An 18,807-nucleotide genomic window follows, 5' to 3' on the forward strand; every position below is an offset into this window, starting at 1 on the left:
CCCTCATGTGTCCTAGGGCATGTTTCCTTGACTGACAAGTGTTTCAGTCTGACACGTTCAGCTGTGAATGTGACAGACCGAGGGATCACAGGGAAGATCACAGAATCAAAGTGACACACACCGCGAATCATAAACAGGACATTTTAATTTCACAACGTGATTATTGGTTCTCTCGTGCACTGATGATTATATAAACGCCTTTGTGAAACACCGGCGCCTGGAGGCTGTGGTGCTGTGTTCCATTCACTGAAAGGCACAGAAGGTCACCAGATGGAAAATTAAAACACCTCAACAAAGGGGAAATATCAAGGACGCACAGCATCGCTGATGCAAAGCAGCCGGACCAAGGTGAAACCAGAGCTGCAGAGATGCAGCACTTTCAATTCAACATCGGCAGCTGCAGCCGTAGTCCGACTTGTACCAACTACCTCTCCTAGAGCAAAGGAGCACGTGCAGCAGTTTGGACTGCAGACTGAGCAGCATTCGATGTCTGCTTGTGCACATGTTTATTTGAGATTTCACATTGTAAGGGTTTTCTTACTTGGAGAGTTATTTCTTCTAAATAGTAAGATGAAATGTGTCCTCCAATTAGCAGAGAGTTTGGGTGAGTATACTGTGTACACAGTGTACTGCATGTTGGTGTACTGTGTAACTGTAGTATCCTAACTGGTTAATGTTGTGAACAGTATAACCATGGCTGTTTTGAAGGAGATTATTCTGAACCTTCAGTTAACCAGTTTCCTGTTTTCATGTTGTGGTTGATCGGTTGACGTCTATAGTTCTAATAACTCCGCCTCTATGATTTTCTTTGCTTGTAGGAGATGTTTTCTGCTATTATTTTCTTCTCTGTATATTTTAGGTGGCACAGGTTGCCATTTTCGAACTTATGTAAGAGACCAAACACACGGCACGTGCAGCATTCTACACTTTTAATGATTTGCTTTCAAAATTAGCAAGGACAACATGTTGGTAATTTTGTTTAGACTTCTTGTTTTACTCTTTTGAAATATTTTTGGACACTGGAAAAAGATACAATTATCACCTCTGGACATAGCACACTAGACATCCATAATCTGTACTGGCCTACTTCTAAGGTAACTGTGATGGTGTAGGTGTGATTTACCTGGAGATGCAGCCTGGTAGGTGATTTTTCCTTCTATGCGCTCGGGGACCGCCGTGTGACAGATGGCCATCATGGTCATGAAATCCAGGATGACAGCAGCTGTAGGCTACAGAAATTGAAAAGGACACTTTGACTTATAATGTTCTTAAGTAAAACATAACAAAACAAAACAACCAGGAACGACCTGATGATACTGCAGAAACAAAGGGCAAGGACAGTGAGTGCACTGTTTGACAGACTCCAGCAATGAGTCTGCGGGAATTATTATATCTGTGCTGATATCCTGCACATATGTGACACACACAATGTGCAGTCGTTTTTCACTGTCACACTTTCAAGCGTCAGCATACAGTTACGTTTACATACAACTTTTACATACAATGCAATTTTACAATTTTTTACAACACTCCAACTAAATAGCTACTCAATCATCAGTTCAGCAGCTTTAGGTTTGTCCGTTTCTGGATCGCAGTCAGGTCCAGCCCGACTAATGAGCGCCGGTCACAAGCCCGAAGGATCCGCAGAACTCGCCAGCTGCTCAAACATTTACTCATGCATGTTCATACCGTACAAACGTGCTTGAGTTAATGAAAAGAAAAGAGCCTAACCTATAAACTGAGGGCATTATACGTTAATGAGGGGAAGCATATGACTAACTAGCCGTGGGGTGCACTCGGACAGGCATCTGCTGAGGCTCCTGTCTGAGACTGCAGGACCACCAGCCACAAACCATCTCCAGCTGAGGCCGAGATATCAGCCGCCTGCAGCGCTACGGCGGGACCGAATCACAAGAGTACAGCAGCAGCATGGACGCAGGACTGTAGTACCGATGCTAATGGTTAACAATAGGGTCAATAGCAGACTAAACTCACAACCCTAGTTTGACAAGATTAAAAACAACCAATAATGGATAAAGCCTCATAAAGAATATGCAGCAGATGTAACTGAAAACGGACGTCATGGTATGAATTGTTCACTCTTTTCCTTCTCGACAAAAGCTGGCACTGCCACGGCTACTCTGAGGAGAGATCTCCAACAGGGAACAAAGGAGCAGAGAATGGAAAAGGGGAGGGGGCAAATCAGAGGGCCTCCTGTAAATGAAAGTACACAGAGTTTATTAAAGTCCAGGTGGCTGAGGCCACCCCTCTGCCTCCGAGCAGCATGCTAATCTGGCTCATCTTGACAGGTATCCTCTGAAGGACATGTCAGAGTTTGTGTGTGTGTGTGTGTGTGTGTGTGTGTGTGTGTGTGTGTGTGTGTGTGTGTGTGTGTGCGTGCGTGCGTGCGTGCGTGCGTGCGTGTGCGTTTATGTGTCAAGACATATTTAGAAGGTGCCAACATGTGGCCTTTCCTCAGCTCTTCCGGAGTCCGTCTGAGTGTTAAACTCAGTTTTAAGGTTATGGTTAGAATTTGGGTTTTAATCTTAATCGATTTTTTTATACGTTTGGACAAACCCAAACTAGCTGCTTCCCCTTGTGTCTTCTGTAGGGCTGCAACTTACGATTATTTTCATTATCAATTAATTTCTCCATTATTTTCTCGATTGTTTGGTCCATAAAATGTCATAAAATTAAGATTGTTTTGTTTTTTCCACACACCAAAAATATTTAATTTACTGTCATAGAGGAGCGAAAAAAATTTGAAAATAGCTGAAATCAGATAATTTTGACCTTTTTTCCCATAAAAAATACTTTTTGTGATTAATCGATTGTCAAAATAGTTGCCGATTACTAATCAATGAACTGTTGCAGCTCTAGTGTTCTGTCCTAAATGCGGACATATATACACGTGTGTGTGTGTGTGTGTGTGTGTGTGTGTGTGTGTGTGTGTGTGTGTGTATGTGTGTGTGCGTGTGTGTGTGAGGTAACCTAGGCAGCGAGCGTAGACCACGGCGCGAATTGATGGCACAATTAGATGTGACAGCTAATGCTGTGCTGCCAGCCATCACCCTCATTGACTCCTGGGTAATCAGTGTCACAGCAACAGTGACAGACGCTCATCACTTCAGACGTGGCCAGTGTGGTGAAAGTTGAGGGGTCAAGAGGAAAATAAAGCAGAGGAACCCGGGCGGGCGAGCGAGCAAACAAACACCCACAAAGGCTTCTGAAGCTCTGCAGGCAGAGAACATGTCCAGTGACTCAAGAGAACATGAAAAGCACCAAAGGGGATGTTTATTTTTGTCAGCAGCGCTGTTAATTCCCCTTCTCCTCTGTTCTGCCTTCCCCCTCAACATTGTATCAACTCGACTCCAGCCCACAGATGGCCTGCAGCCACGCAAAACTGTTGTGGATGATAAGGATTAGTAATGTGTAAGTAAGGAACATCCTGATGGCCATAAGGACAAAGTGTTTGAACTGTGAGAACATGGGGTGTTGAATAAAATATCACCTCATTTAGCATCTTTAGTTGAAGCATCGATGCTTATTTAGTGTCAACACCACAAGTCTGAAGGGCGGAGAAAAAAAACCATGACCAGCTTATTGTTGCTCTCGTACTTATGAAGGAACAGTTTCATTTTGGAATACATGCTTATTCACCCTTCATGCCCAGAATCCATCAAGGTCATCAATCCACATGTTACATCTCTTATCCAGCAGTGTAAAACTAAATTGTGTTGTTTTGCAGACACTATTTTTTAGCCTGGTGCAGTAAAATTCCACCAATGTTTGTCATCTCCATCACATTACCACTCAGAAAAATATGATTTTTTAATACTTTTTTTTCCTTCTTGTTTCTGTGCAGTTTTCAGCTAATGACATCTAGTGTGTTAATCAGTGAGCTTTAGGGGGGCTGCTGGGCGAACTGTGTTACCTTTGGACTAGTCTTCGGCAGACACGAGAGTGGCATTGCTGTGCTACAACAAAGACATCCGCCACCAGCGAAGCATGAGCACGACTACAAACCCAACAGATTAATCATGATTAGAATCACTACCAGAGATGTGGAGAGACTGTGGTTTCTAAACAGCAGTCGGGTTACGCACCGCAATTAGCGGTGGGCGCGGGCCGGGGCTATCGACGTGGAGCTAAAGAAGATCCGCGGCAAACTCAACGTGTGCGGAGATTCTGCTGTCATAATAAAGCAACCACATCGCAGTGGGATTACTGCTTTTCCCTGGGCTGTGCTACTGTATGTAATTAGATGTGACATGCTGCCTCCCCCACGCTGCTCTGCAGCTGACTGACTCAACCAGCCAATCAATCACCCAGCACTTTTCATACCATTTTATTACCACAGGTGACCCACAGTGCACCCTGGGAAGTCCTGTGACTGATGCCAAACGCACGTCAGAGTTCATATTTGGAGACTATTACATTTCTAATGTAATTTCTCAGCGCTCTTCATGTTCATATCGTATGAATTCATTTCACACTGATGTAACAGCCCACATTTGATAAGCCAACATGTAGGTCTTCATTAAGTCAGAATAAGATAATTAGGTTGTTTGTTTGTTTGCCTGCCTGTGTTTACAGTGTCTCGTGAAGTAACAGTAATCAACCCCTCGACATAATTTTAATCAAGACAATTAAGTCCGTGTCATGTTTGTCCGTGTCATGTTTATCCAGACAAAATAACAATGAGGCACGAAGCATGTCATTAAAAATCGCAGCCTTTCAAAATTTTTAAAGACACAACACACGAGATCCACTAAAAATTGACTAGAACACATTATGCAACCACACACATTTAGATTTTTTAAATCCTTCTTGATTTTTGGTCTAAAACTGCAGCTGTCATTGCAGGCAAGCGGCATGGGGGACCCTGACATTACTTACGTGATTACTTTGGAGGTTTTCCAGTAAGCTCGGGTCACTAAATCCAGCCTCCTCCGACGATTGTGTGCTGTGACTGGAAAAGAAGAGAGGGAGAGAAGTCAAAACTGCACCGGAACAGTTGACAGCACCACTGAAAGCTCCGACAGCCGACGAGAATGCGTTGTCATGACCGCAGGCGAAACGAGCTAAGAACAAATAGTTTGCATCATAATCGGAGCACATTCTGTCAACAACGAGGCCTATGACATAATAAAAGTACAACTTTATAGCAGCTTTCAAATAAAACCTCTTGGAGCCTGCTAAGAATCCACTATGCCTTTCTAATGAATTGTCTCTGCAGCCTGGATAGTTACACAGGATAGTTAGTTTACTATCAAACTGTTTATGACATAAGCTGCTTTCAGACGTGCACCGAAGTCCAGACATGTTCCAGAACTTTTCCGGACTCTTCTGTACATGAAGAGAAGTGGGAAGCAGTAAATGTTTGGCCTTTTTGCTTAAAAAAAAGAAATAAAAAATTATTGAAACAATAATTATCAAAATAGTTCTGAGTTAATTGTTTTCTTTTTTAACTTTCCGACCCATTAATGGTTAATTGAAGAACCATTTTGGCTCCAGACAAATCCAGTTTGCACCGCGACTGGTATCAACAGAGCCTCGCTGTGAGCCAGTGGTATTGACATTTGTTGAGAAAAGTGCTAACCGCAATGCAGACAGAACTGCCCCCCCCCCCCCCCCCCCCCGGCTTTAGTGATGTGTGGACATACTTTCACAATGCACGGAACAATCCACACTCATTCATTTCCTCCTTTACATATCATATTCACTTCTGTCATTCCCGTTAATAATAAATTGTGTTCTCCTTTGCCTTCCAACAACGCAAGAGGAAGTGCTTATAGGAACACAGCAGGCAAGTTGAGTTTCTAGCAGCTAGAAAAAAAAGAAGAAAAAAAAGACCATATAACTCAAACTGATTCAAGCCAAACCCTCATAAATTACTGGAAATACAATTGGCCTCTCATGTTCGCACCAGAAATGATTTTTGTTACTGGCGAGATCCAAAACAATGAAATATCTTGAACTCCACAAGGAGCATAGCAAAAGAAAAAAGAAAAAGAACACCATCTTTCGTCTGCAACAGAAAGTCACGCTGAACTGGGAAAAAAAGAGATTTTAAAAATGCAGAAGGAGCTTTTAATTGATGAAAGGAAATGGTGCTTTTTTATTTCTAACAATGGCTCAGAGCAGTGATTTGGTTTGTAGCCACCAGCTGCTCACTGGCTGCCCAGCGGAGATCGATTCATGATTCTATGATAAATAGAGTCCTATAGATCAGGCAGACAGCAGCTTTGTCTGTGGCACCGGGGCTTGATAGAAATGTTACAGAGGAGGCCATTAGTGAGCATTAAGTCTTTTAATCCCACAGTAACACTGTTCAGAACCCCCGGGGCCAAGCAGCAGGCCGGGCCAGTAATACCTCCATCTACTGCACGGCAAACAGAGGATTGGGAGGAAAGAAATATGGGAAAAAGACAGCGGTGCAATTAAAAACCAGGGCTGGAATCGATTTTGTGTTACGCCTAAATAGATGCACCGGAGGATAGGGAAATTTATCACACTCACAGGCTTTATTAAAATATGTCAGGGAGAAAATTGGAAAACAAATTCTGCATTTCTAAATACCCCATGTACCTGAACACTAACGAGGACAGATGTCGCAGTTAAATAGCTTTGTTTTCCATCATATAGTGTAGAATAAATCTATATTTTGCTCAGATTGTCGGGACCATACACTGTTTTCTACATTTCTAATCTATGTTTGGTACCATTATATAAGTACAAGTTCTGTGGCAAAGACTGAAAAATGCTATCTATGGAATCATTCTTACATTTTCTCATCCTTACACGGGGAAGAAAGCCCTACGCGTTTCTCTCCTGCGTTAGTGAATGTCTGAGGCACGAGGCTGGGTGTGGAGGACGGACAGTAATTGATTATCTGCCAGCACTCAGAGGACCTGTCACTATGGGAACAAGGTTGCTGGCTGTTCACAGTCAATAGCTGGGAAACCGGTTTCAGATCAAACCTATGACGGCACCACGCTGTCCCAGCTGGGAGGAGCAAATAATAAATGTACAACAGACCAGCGTCGGCATGGAAGAACTTTGGTTACAGTGTTTGACGCTGGACTGAGGTTTGATTTACATTGACCCCAATTTAAAGGTCCTCTTGTGGCATTGGTTAAACCCATCGAAATGACATATTTCAGAAGTTTTTTTACTTTATTGCCTTGTAAATGTCTAAATGTCTGCGATGTATCACTACACCTTCACTTCATTTGGGATTCACAGAGCTATGAATATGCAATTCCAACCTCTATCCCCACTCAGCCACTCACTACACAATGGAAAGTGGTAATATCGGGATAAAGGCTCATTTATTCATGTATTTATGTATTTGTGCACGTCTTCTGAAAGCTCGCAGAATGGACAAAACGGAGCAGTACCACCAGAAAGCAGCAAGATTCAACTGTTTGGCATAAAAGGCATTAACAAACAGGCGCCGATCCACCATGCAAAATGGAAGAGACACGCCCATGCTGTTACTGCACATCTCGACACCACAGCAGATGGATCTCAGAAGTAGGACTGTGTGTGTGTGTGTGTGTGTGTGTGTGTGTGTGTGTGTGTGTGAGATGTGTGAGATGTGTGCAGACAGGGAATCAGTGGGTGCGTAGCTACCATGTCCAAGTTTAGTTTGATGATAACTGGAGAAAAAAACGCTTCAGCCCCAACACGGCAAACAGTGAATGCTGGAAAGCGTAGTCTATCAAACCTGTGCCAAACAATTCAATCATAATTCTATTACAGTACTGGAAGACTGTTTCATCACACAGGTATACACACTGAATCACGAGCCACAGTCACATACAGCACATCCCAAGTGAACTGAACACACAAAGGAAAAGAAAAAAAAGATATATCAACGTATTGTGCTCAAAGTCACGATTTCCACAAGGCAAGGCAGCACTACATCATCACAGAAGCAGAGAGCGTGGGGGGGGGGGGAGCAGCCACCACTATTTCACACCATCATCATCATCTTACCAGTCGTCCTCTGCAAAACTACCCTCCTCAGCCTCAGGGACGTGACTGTTGGAGTGAAGGTGGAGAACAAACATCATCGTGCAGACAGAGTCTACCATTAACAGGTTCTGGGAGTGTGTGCGGGTGCGGGTGCCAGATTGGGGTAAAGATCATGTGGAGCTATGAGGCGCAGGGGTTAGGTTGACAGCGGTGATTACAGCGGGCCCTCCGATCACTTCCTCTTTAAAGAAGGAGCTCATGAAGAGTTACATGAAAAGATGGATAACACTCTCATGGCTGCACCCCACTTCAAGATACCTCAAGCTGCCATTTTGCTAAGCTAAGCATGAAGACTGAAAACGGGGGGAATCATCAAGCCTGGCACCGTCCGCCAGACCTTACGAAAATAACACGTTCTATCTCAATATCTCCTTTGTTTGTCCTAATGTACTGAGGCCTGAGCAAAAGTTGTCCAAGTTGTAGAGCCACAACCTCTTATTGTTACACTATTTACAGCAGAGATTTAACAAACAATATATTATCTCTTGAACAATAAACGTTGGTTGTGCTAGGAGGCTATAGCTGCTAAAACTGAGCCACACAGTCATGCTTGTCACTATAGTATCAATTAAAAAAAAAGTTAATTAAAATGTAATTAGGTAACACTTGTTTATCAGTTCTCTTTTGCTGTACTGTAAGGACTGGCATTCATTCTTAAATCATTTCTAACAAGTGGAATATTTCACTGCAAGTGACAGATGTTATACTGGCTCTACGTCTTAACTAACTAAAGCAAAAATACTGAATGCAATATAATAAGATTTAGACCTCATTATATGTTGTTCTATACAGTAGACATGTGTTTTGCATGTTTTTTGTCAAATGTCAGTCCTTTCAGTAAATATCATATACATATGTGTAAAAATGACTGGTGAGATTCACTGGGAAGTTACTTTTAAGAATCAACAAAGAGCTAAAAGTAGCATATATAAAAGTATTTTTTATTATTAAACTTACTGTAGTCAAATCTGAAAGGTAACTAGTAAAACTAAGATGCTAAGAAGGGTTGTTTTTTAAAAAAAAAAATAGAATTCATGAAGAAAGCTTAGCAGACAACCCTAACAAAGACAGTTATCAGATATAACTAGGGTTATAATTACATAATATTACACTGAGGACATTTTGCCAAAAAATGTTTCAGGAGAAAATATGAAGAGTTGAGATGAGAGAGAGAAACCACAAATCAATCCAATACATATGCACAGTATGAGTTACACAATGACAAATCACCAATGCAAATCTGTGTAATTCAAAATATGTTTAAAATAATAATAATAAAACAACATATTTTTGTGAGTTTCATCACTTAATGAAATATAGAAAAATATGCTTTTATTCTATTCTTAGCTAATAACACCCAGGAGGATTCTAGGAGCCTCTCTGATCAAAACTAGTGTCTCCATCTTTGAGAGCTGGACTCCAATCCAGTGGAATTAATTAATGTCTGCACCCTTGGGGTTGACTTTATTAATTACAGCAGCACTTAATTCCTGGTGAGGAGCACGTGCAGGCGGCACTGTCAGGGGTGTGTGTGTGTGTGGGTGTGTGTGTGTGTGCGTGGGGGGGGTATGTTCTGTATGTTCAGTATTGTCAACAAATCCCATTCAAAGACCAAAACCAACAATGTGTCTGTCTCTCCAGCACTTTGTCTTCCCTGCTTCTCCCTACATTCGGCACTCAGCCCCAAGACCACTGGTTCCTACGAACGTATGACGTAAGTCTTTAAAAATAGGCTGAGAAAATATATGTTCGGTCCTAAAAGGGACTGAATAATTTCCAGAAACAGCTGGGTGCGCCGGCTCTTTGAAGATACAACTGCAACAGGAGTAAACAGCTCATCTGCTGAGCCACGATTGGTATGGGAGGTTTTTAACCATAGCAGGACAGTGTACTGTATGTGGAATCAAGTCAATATCTGAACCTGTTTTATCATAGTGAAATGACTTGTCAACGAGTCCAATGGTTTGGCTCATTTATGTGTTTGCAATAGTTGTATTGTGGCCTCAAATATACTGATTCAAATGTCTGATGTGACATAAACTCTATGAAAACTGAAAACACAAACACTCACAGGAAACATATCTAGTCGCTAGATTTAAAAAAAAAAAAAGACCATTTTCAATTTGTTGCAAATACATGAATCTACATCTGTGATAAATTGACAAATCATCTAACACATCTAAAACAAAATATAGTCAATGAATTGTAAACACAGAAGAACAACCTTTACTGTAAACTGTTTTTTGAAACTAACCCTCCAAATTCTTATTTGACGAAAACCAGAAGAGGAAGAAGACGACAGCGCCTTTTTTCCCCCTGCCATGAAACTCAAATTCATCCATATTTATCAATTGCATAAGAGGGAGTCCTCATTTCAAACAATCTAAGGGAAGCAGCTACTGAGGGTGAAGGACAGAAAGACTGATGCCTGACTTCAATCATTGCAGGGAGGAGAGTGTGTCCCTGACGACCAGCATGCTTGACCCAATTACGGTTTTTAATTGAGACAGCGCTAAACATCTCTTTAACAAAAACACATGACAAATCTGCCTTTAATCAGCAGCAATAGTTTAAAAAAAGAGAAATACCCTCAATGATCTCACAGGTATTACATCATCAGCATCTATATAACTTCTTTAAGCGATTGACCCGGGAACAAGAGTCAGAAGTTGTCGTCGTCTTCACTGGGCGAGCGTAATGAGAACTTTGCTACCGAGAACTTATATAAAATACTCTCTTTTGTCCTTCAGTCTGCACTTCATCAATCATGCTTTTAATTGTATCCTAATGGGATTTATCATGTACTGTTACGCCTGCACTTGCTGTGGTGCTGCAGAGATACTCTGCTCTGCCACTTGTTTTGGATCCAGTGAGGCTAATTATCGGTGCACTAAAGGGAAATGCGGGGACGTTCATGGGAAAAATAAACATTAAGGGCTGATTTAATGAAATGTTAAAATGCAACAACATTGGCATTTATGTGAAAGGAGCTGAGGTGAAAAAGTATATTTATGTGCATGTCCTCTATATTTCCAAGAGGATACGTACAGTACATTACAAATATCATTGTTTCTAACTTGTGTGGAAATATTTTTAAAGTTTCAGGACCTCGCTGAGAAAATATTGAGAAATAAAGTAAATTTTCACAAGCGCCTTCAGCGTGAAAAACGATGGACGAAAAGCCTGTGAAGGAGACAGTGAAGTGCCTTCGCTTGCAAATGTCTGTCCGCCTTTTATTTATAGTTTATGTTCAGAGGAGCACTGATGCAGCTGCTAATGAGAAGGCGAGGGGGGAGAGAGAAACGCCAGATGTAATATGATGCACACTCGGCATTTAATGAAGGTGATGGCGGAGGCAACGGTGGAGGATGCAAAGGGGGAGGCAGGGAATATTAAATAGGGGGAGGAAAACAGAACATACCCATAGGCCACACCCGCAATGGTGCACTTCTTGAACTGCATGACATTGCAGGTCAGAGTGCCCGTCTTGTCAGAGAAAATGTATTTCACCTGTATGCGCAGAGAAAGACAGAATAACACTGACTTCATGGGTACAAATTATTTTCTAGAAGAGAGAAATATCTCTTCAGAGTTTATGCAACATAAAGTATAGTTTGAAATGCATGTCTTACCTGGCCTAATTCTTCATTGAGATTGGAGGTGCGAGCCATGGCAGGTGTGTTCGTGGGCTCGTAGAGCATATCAGTGTCCTGAAACCAAAATGTTAATCAAAACTTTACTAGAGATACAAAAATAGTTTTCTTTAAAGTAAAATTCATATTAGTGGTGAAAGTGTGATTAAACCCCCCCAAAACATAAAAATAAAATGAACAAAACAATTGCTTCACTTCAGTCAGGAGCTCCTCAGTCGCATCTCCCAATTTTCTTTAAAAAAAACGACTGAACCGACCGAGGACGTGGGAATAGAGACCGACTGAGAAATGCCCACTAAGAATCCTTTGCAAAAATTTTCATATAAATTTAATGAATAAAGGGGCTCAAAACAACTTCAGGCAAAATTTAAAAAAATTAATGAAACAACTGTACAATTACTTGGCTGAGACAATCGGTGCTGCTGACCTAGTTGTAAAGGATAAAAAAGCACAGTCGCCCAGCTGCTCGCTGAAACGCTTCATGTCAGTCAGGTTTCACATTTACAGATTTCAATTTACATGTCGTGCTCTCTTAAACATATTCTGTGGATGATGGGAACCATGTGATTTGTTCGGTAACATTTCTTTCGACCAATTTTTGGCCCTCATGTGGCGATGCAACAAGCTGTACACACAAAACGGTTTATTATCATCTAGTAGAGGTCAATGCAAACAGTGGCGTGTTTATGTCGACCAGACAAAGTCGGATTCTTCTTAAAGCTCTGTTTTGGTCTATTCCAGTTATCGAGGGAAATACGTGTGCGTTCATCACTTTGTCATTCAATTCCATTGATGATATAACTGCTTCAAAAAGTCACCACCCACCAGGACATCGTGTGCTCATGTCATGCAACGACATATAAAGTTACATGCACTGTGCTACAAGAACGTCTGCAAGTAAACAGTGAGGTAAAATACACACAATTTAAAAGGTATATGAGTGCATCTATCTCAAATTTAGCGTTTGGTTCAGACTTCAACTCACCCAGTTGATGAAAAAGGCCTGGATGAACTTGATGACCTCCAGTGTGACCAGGAGACTGATGGGGATCAGGTTGTTGAACAGGATGATGAATGTGAGAAAGTTGAGGCCAAAGTTTGCCGCCCCACCATCTATCAGAGGACGAGTTTTGGACAGAGGGGAGTGATACACAGGAGACTCATCAGTGACGGTTCGTAAACGTCAGTTAGATAAATGAAAAAATTTCCAAAGCTACTTCCAGCCAATGATCAACATTACCCTAATGCAGACAAGGGTTAGGGCCAACGTTGTGCATTAGCTGGAATTAACCATTTCTTCCAGCCAACCTCATCCTCAACCGATTTGCAGTCAAATTTTATGTCCCAAAGATTCAAAGTAGCGGACAGGGACTGAAGTATCTCAAATGTCATTAGTGTCACAGCAGCAGCCTTGGCATCCAGCATGATCCAGGCAATGAATTGCACAAAGCACTATGCAAAATGATGCTGGTCCCCCAAAAGCCCCAAACAATTGGACATGATCAACATGTAACCCCACTGACACCAAACATGAAAACAGGAGGGAAGTGGTTTACCTTTCCTCAGCTTGCAGGAGGTGCAAATGTTACCTTCCTCAACCCAAGCCTTGATCTTAGCATTGCAGTTGAGTGGGACAGCCCTTCCCCATGACAGAACGATTTGCAAAACAAAAACTGGATGGCATAAAGAAAGTGGCAGGATGGAAGCTACTTCTACGACAACACATAGGAGGGAACACTTCTTTTTTTTTTTCAGATGTGGGGAGAAGACAAACGTATTGGATGCTCTCAAGACAAAGGAGGGAGAGTCAGTCCAAGGCACATTCTCAACCAACAAGGAGTGGAAAAGAGTGGGTGGATTATGTCAGCAGACAAGTTTGGCTGTTAATGATGATCACTACATCACCTCGTTTCACTCATATCTACTGGCCAGCTTGTTAATGTGACGTTATGTAAGAATGATTGTTCTCAAGTGAGAGAGATTGGATCAGTAGAGTTGTTGGAAAATTAAAAGTCAAACCATAGCAAACCAGGACATGCACAAGTCACACAAGTGCAGATGTTCACCTGATATTTTAAGTATGTCACTGCTACGTAACAGCAAAGTCAATATAGACATGCTCTAAGCAAATGGGTATAATAATATTTCTAACGATCCATTTTCTTCAAGTTGTTGCAGGACTTGGTTGGCAAAAAGTTTACTTTTTTATTGGTTTGGGACAGTAAAAATGCCCCATGCTGTCGCAGCATAAATTCAATGATGTGGAGATAACTGCATAAAAAACAAAAATAAAGGTATAAATTCCTAAATTGAATTTTTCCTCTCAATCTGCATAAAATTAAGTTGTGACAATGTGTAGGCTTAATGCCAGCGATGAGCAGTGGCAGCATTTTGCAAAGGGGTCAAATGAAAAGTCAAATGAATTATTCACCAGGCATGCATAATCGCAGGCTTCTGTGACATATGAGCCCGTGTCATGTGTGGTGGTCTAACATCGACTCTTCGGGTCCTGTCAGCATTTACCGTCCGAATGTTGGCGAGCGAGTGAAGTTACAATAATTTAAGCAACACTAACGTGGCTTCAGCAAATGGGACGTTTAAGATTTGACAATCTCCCCACCTCTCTCTTTTGTCACAGGTTGGATAATATGCGCTAGACAGAGTCTCAACGGCTCCTTATGGAAGTACAGTCAGTCTCAAGATGGACGCCTGCTTTATGACTTGCACTCCCCTCAGTGTAATGTAGGGTCTTTTAGAGGCGGGGGTTAGCGTCACTTGAGGACAACATCGAAACCCTCGCAAAACCAATAGGAGCCAATGCAACGTCTCGTATCAAAGGGGCAGTGTAAGTCGTAATGCAAGCTTAAATTGACCAGGGCACAACCTCTCCTACACAGGCCTATCAGGGTACAGAGTAATGGCCAGAGTGTCACGATAATCACTTTGCATACCAGGTTCAGAGCTTCATCACGTCTGGTTAACTGTCGCAGAAACTGAGCAGACCACTTGTATTTTTGTATTGTGTTAATGTCTCTAACAGAAGTAACTTCCTACGATACAAGTAAAAAAAATAAACACTTCTCCTCCCTCCCTCCCCTCTCTGTCTGTCCTTTGAAAAATCCACACCATCAGAGAAGGCAGCAGAGGCATTTAGAAAATGTCAGCTCCTGCCCCTTGGGGCGCACCGCATGTTGTGTTCAAGCAACAAACAAGTATCAGCCTCCTGCTATGAAAACCTTCCTGAGCACAACCCCATCTCCCTTGCAGTCAAAGTAAATGCTGCTATACTTTTCTTATAAAGAATAAGGGGGGAAAAAAGCAAGATGAGGGTCTGAAGCTTGAGAACTGCAAAGCGTTTAACGTGGCACAAAAAAAAATGGAGGAAAAGTGAGACACTGTTTGTATCAGGCACTGAAAATAACTAGACGAAGGTATAAGAGAGCTGGAGGGGAAAAACCTATTGTTGGATCCCTGGTATGTGCTTGTCCATGGCATGGGCCCATACAAAGTAGGGCAACCATATAGGGGCGAGGGTAGGGGGCTTCATTTGCTTAGCAAAGGCAGAGCTTCAGTAAGGGGTTAGTAAGGGAGGGTCATTCACGGATGGCCAAGGCTTTTAAATGGTTGTTACCTGGAGCTGTTAAAAAAACGACAACAAAGAAAACAACAAAATCAAACAGAACATTAGAAAGGAACAAAAAGGTACAGCAGCGCAGTGATATTCAACCATTTCGTTTTCACTCATTCACAACACATCAATGCATGTCACAGCTGTCTTTTCTCAGTTAACAGGGAATTGACTTATTCCCACATTGCCACATATTTCACTTGTAATGCGAAACATAGTTTAACTGAGGGAAAATAAAAATGACACAACACATACCAGCATTTAAGAACTTAAAAAGACAAAGAAATAAGCTGATATGGACAAGTGAGACAAAATATGCGCAATAAGAGGTGCAGCATGGGCTGTTGGGACTCTTACAGTTGAGATCCATGTACCAGGCATCATTGCCATACTGGTACTTCCAGATGGTTTGGCCAATGGAGCAGACCAGAGAGATGGCCAGCAGGCAGCCAAACAGCACAAGAATCTGAAAGTTGGTGATTCGTTCCACGTTGGAGAGCTTCAGAGGAGGCCGAGTGGAATTCTGGGTAAACACATGACGAGAGATTTGTGGTTAAAAAAATGAAGAAGCGCGGCAGATGGTGGTTTTCGCATTCTGTGGCCTCAAAACAATGACAATGATTTCTCTAAACCCTTGTAACACTTTGCTAAAATATAGTGAAACATACAGAGACACTATAGTATATTATAGTAGAAAAGAGTAGAGTGTAGTGTAGTATAGTGTATAGTATAGTAGAAAGGAGTAGAGCCTAGTGTAGTATAGTAGAAAGGAGTAGAGCGTAGTGTAGTACAGTAGAAAAGAGTAGTGTAGTATAGTGTATAGTAAAGTATAAATGTGTATAGTAGAAAGGAGTAGAGCGTAGTATAGTATAGTATAGTGTATAATATAGTATAGTATAGTATTATATAGTGTGCCATTGTGTAGTATAGTAGAAAGGGGTGTATTGTAGTGTAGTACAGAATAGTATAAACTAGCACTAGTATAAAGGAGTGTAGTGTATTGTAGTGTTGTGTAACGGAGTAGAGTACAGTATAGTATTGATGCAAGTTAGTGTACACGCAGGCACATGTAGTCTGGTATGTTTTAAAAACTGCGTGCGATTTGTGGGAAAAACTGAAGTAAAACTGCACCAATTTCTTTTTTAAAAACATCACTAAATCAGCCGATTGAGTTTATTCTCAGATTAACTCATTTATGTATTTGCATCTTACAAGCCTCCAAATATTATGCAAACATGCTTCACCTGCATGAGCTTTGTGTCATGTCCAGTGTAAACCACCACACCGTGAACCCACTGGGTGTTCCTCAGCTGCGCACCTCTCAGCAAGATCTGGTCTGGACCCAGTGGCACTGTGCTGTAGAAAGAAACATCAATGGCATGAGTATAGTTGAACACATCTCACAACGGAGAGATTAAAAAAAAAAAATAGAAAGAATTTTTTTTTTTTTAAGTTGTCTTTAGTTGACAGTGATTGCAGACACATTTACACAACCGGTGGCGGCAGACAGCGGCCCACCCAGAGCCCACTTCTGCTCAAGGTTTCAACCTATTAAAAGAGAGATTTGTACCCAAGTGTCTCCTCATGGGAGAATGTTAAATCTCTTTAAATCATATTTTAAAGAGTACAATCTACACCTGCTCTGTTTGTTATGATTTGGCATTATATGAAGTAAACTGACTTAACAACCAATATTCTTAGTTTGACACAAAATTTCAGTTTCTGTCAGGTTCAGTTTACACCTTCCAATATCGCCCCAGATCGGTGAGTGTTGACCTTTCATACAACCACTGATTACGCATTAACCTTCTCAATGGATATGTCAAGACTAACAATAACAAATAATCAACATTACAATAAGTAATCTATCCCCACAGATCATTTACTACATCACATGACAATACAAACCAGGTTATTGGCATGTTGTGATGCTTAGAACCAGAGCAAAGTAGAAAATCTGGCCTTTTCTAATAAAATCTTTATTTTTCATCAGGACAGAGTTTTATAAATATTGGTATCTATTAAAATATCACCACTCCATAAACCAACCACTAGCCAACTAAAGCTCCTGGTACCAATGTTTATAACGGAGAATGTTAATCATCCCTTAGTCAATTAATTAACCACAGGAAAAAAAACAGCCTCCAAACAATTCCATTATTAAATATCACAGAAGCAGGTGCATTCATTTATTCAGCAGAAATAATTCAATAATCCTTAAGAGCTCATAATTCTCTGACGCTTGGCACCGCTCCTGGCTAATGGGCCGTTGAGTTGCTAAGAGGAGACGGAGAGCCAGGGGGGGACGGCGCTCACCTGTGTCCGTCCAGGCGGATGTTTCCAACAAAATCGTAGAGATGGCGGTTTGGGCTCTCACACTCCATCCGCCCGGAGAGACGCATCAGGCTGTCGATGTCCTTAATCTCTGCGGTCATTTGGAGACCCTGTTGACGTAAAGCAGTTACAACTGCATTAGACCATTGTGGGGGTTTTTTTCAGTTTTTTTAATCAATGTGTTACAAACTTGCAGACGATGCCTCACATTTCTTGTTGTTTGTACAATACAGAGTGAAAAATTAGATCACCTGTCTGATTTTAAGGTTGGTTTCTCCGTCCAGGTTAGACGTTTCAATGTAGCACATTCCCTGTGGTTCACTGTTGTGGAGGGAGAGGATATAGACACTTGGAATAGTATTTTGATTAGACAAAACAAAATGTTTTTTTAGTCATATATTATAGTTGTTTATGTTTATAATTGCATAAAATATAGTGGGTTTTTTTAAAAATCGCAAAAAATAGCATAACTTTCAATGTCATTTCAAAACAGTTTAAATTATCTATAACCTAAATTTGATAGGAAAGGAGACTACAACAGAACAAGAGCGTTAACCTAGAGCAATGCAAACAAAGATGCTGCATGCCGGCCTAAAGGCCACTCAGGAGCATAGAACTGCATCAAAGTTTTACTGAGTGGAAGTTGCCCATTTAATGTGCCGCACATATCCTGAGGGCAGACAGAAGGCAGATCTTTGTTTGCTGTTACCCCCAGAGTTTAACGGCCTTTCAAGAAAAAAATAAACTGCAAAGGGACGGAGAGTGGCGAGAGAGAGAGAGAGAGAGAGAGAGAGAGAGAGAGAGCAACGGTGGGGTGATGTGAGCAAGCAGGCATGGCGAGCACAACAATCAGAGCAGACAAACGGGCCTCAGACAGACTCTGGGCACGGGGACAGAGAGTGAGAGCATGCCGGTGTTTAAGGTGAGCCGGGTCGCTGCTTATCTACTCCTATAAGAGTGATTTATTCATACGGAGAGCTGGTCCAAACACACACTGCAAGGGAAAAATCTAGACGAGATCTGGACAGTGGAGCCCAACTACAATCGATGAGAGGTTTGGAATCTGCTTCTCATGAATGAGAGTTTTGTTCAACTGAGAAGAGCAGACGTCTGCCAGGGTACGGCCAGGGAGTGAATTCAGAAAACAGG

The 18,807-nt window shown here is 41.6% G+C and overlaps 1 protein-coding gene across 6 annotated transcripts in view; it reads right to left on the bottom strand.

Moving 5' to 3' along the window:
• The window catches only part of atp8a1 (ATPase phospholipid transporting 8A1), a 96,445-nt gene that overhangs the window by 48,580 nt on the left and 29,058 nt on the right, over positions 1–18,807 (bottom strand). For 3 of the 6 annotated variants that reach the window (XM_035650849.2, XM_035650847.2, XM_035650852.2), the window contains exons 8-18: positions 17,910–17,979; positions 17,641–17,768; positions 16,569–16,680; positions 15,682–15,847; positions 15,328–15,333; positions 12,682–12,809; positions 11,676–11,753; positions 11,465–11,553; positions 8,005–8,049; positions 4,900–4,972; positions 1,124–1,229 (exon numbers count right to left, since the gene is read on the bottom strand). In XM_035650849.2, the coding sequence (XP_035506742.1) occupies positions 1,124–1,229; positions 4,900–4,972; positions 8,005–8,049; positions 11,465–11,553; positions 11,676–11,753; positions 12,682–12,809; positions 15,328–15,333; positions 15,682–15,847; positions 16,569–16,680; positions 17,641–17,768; positions 17,910–17,979 (1,001 nt within the window). The remainder of the gene's footprint in view (positions 1–1,123; positions 1,230–4,899; positions 4,973–8,004; positions 8,050–11,464; positions 11,554–11,675; positions 11,754–12,681; positions 12,810–15,327; positions 15,334–15,681; positions 15,848–16,568; positions 16,681–17,640; positions 17,769–17,909; positions 17,980–18,807) is intronic. The other 3 variants (XM_035650848.2, XM_035650850.2, XM_035650851.2) reach the window with 3 other exon arrangements.

The sequence above is a fragment of the Scophthalmus maximus genome, chromosome 9 (assembly GCF_022379125.1).
Source record: "Scophthalmus maximus strain ysfricsl-2021 chromosome 9, ASM2237912v1, whole genome shotgun sequence".
Classification (NCBI taxonomy): Eukaryota; Metazoa; Chordata; class Actinopteri; order Pleuronectiformes; family Scophthalmidae; genus Scophthalmus; species Scophthalmus maximus.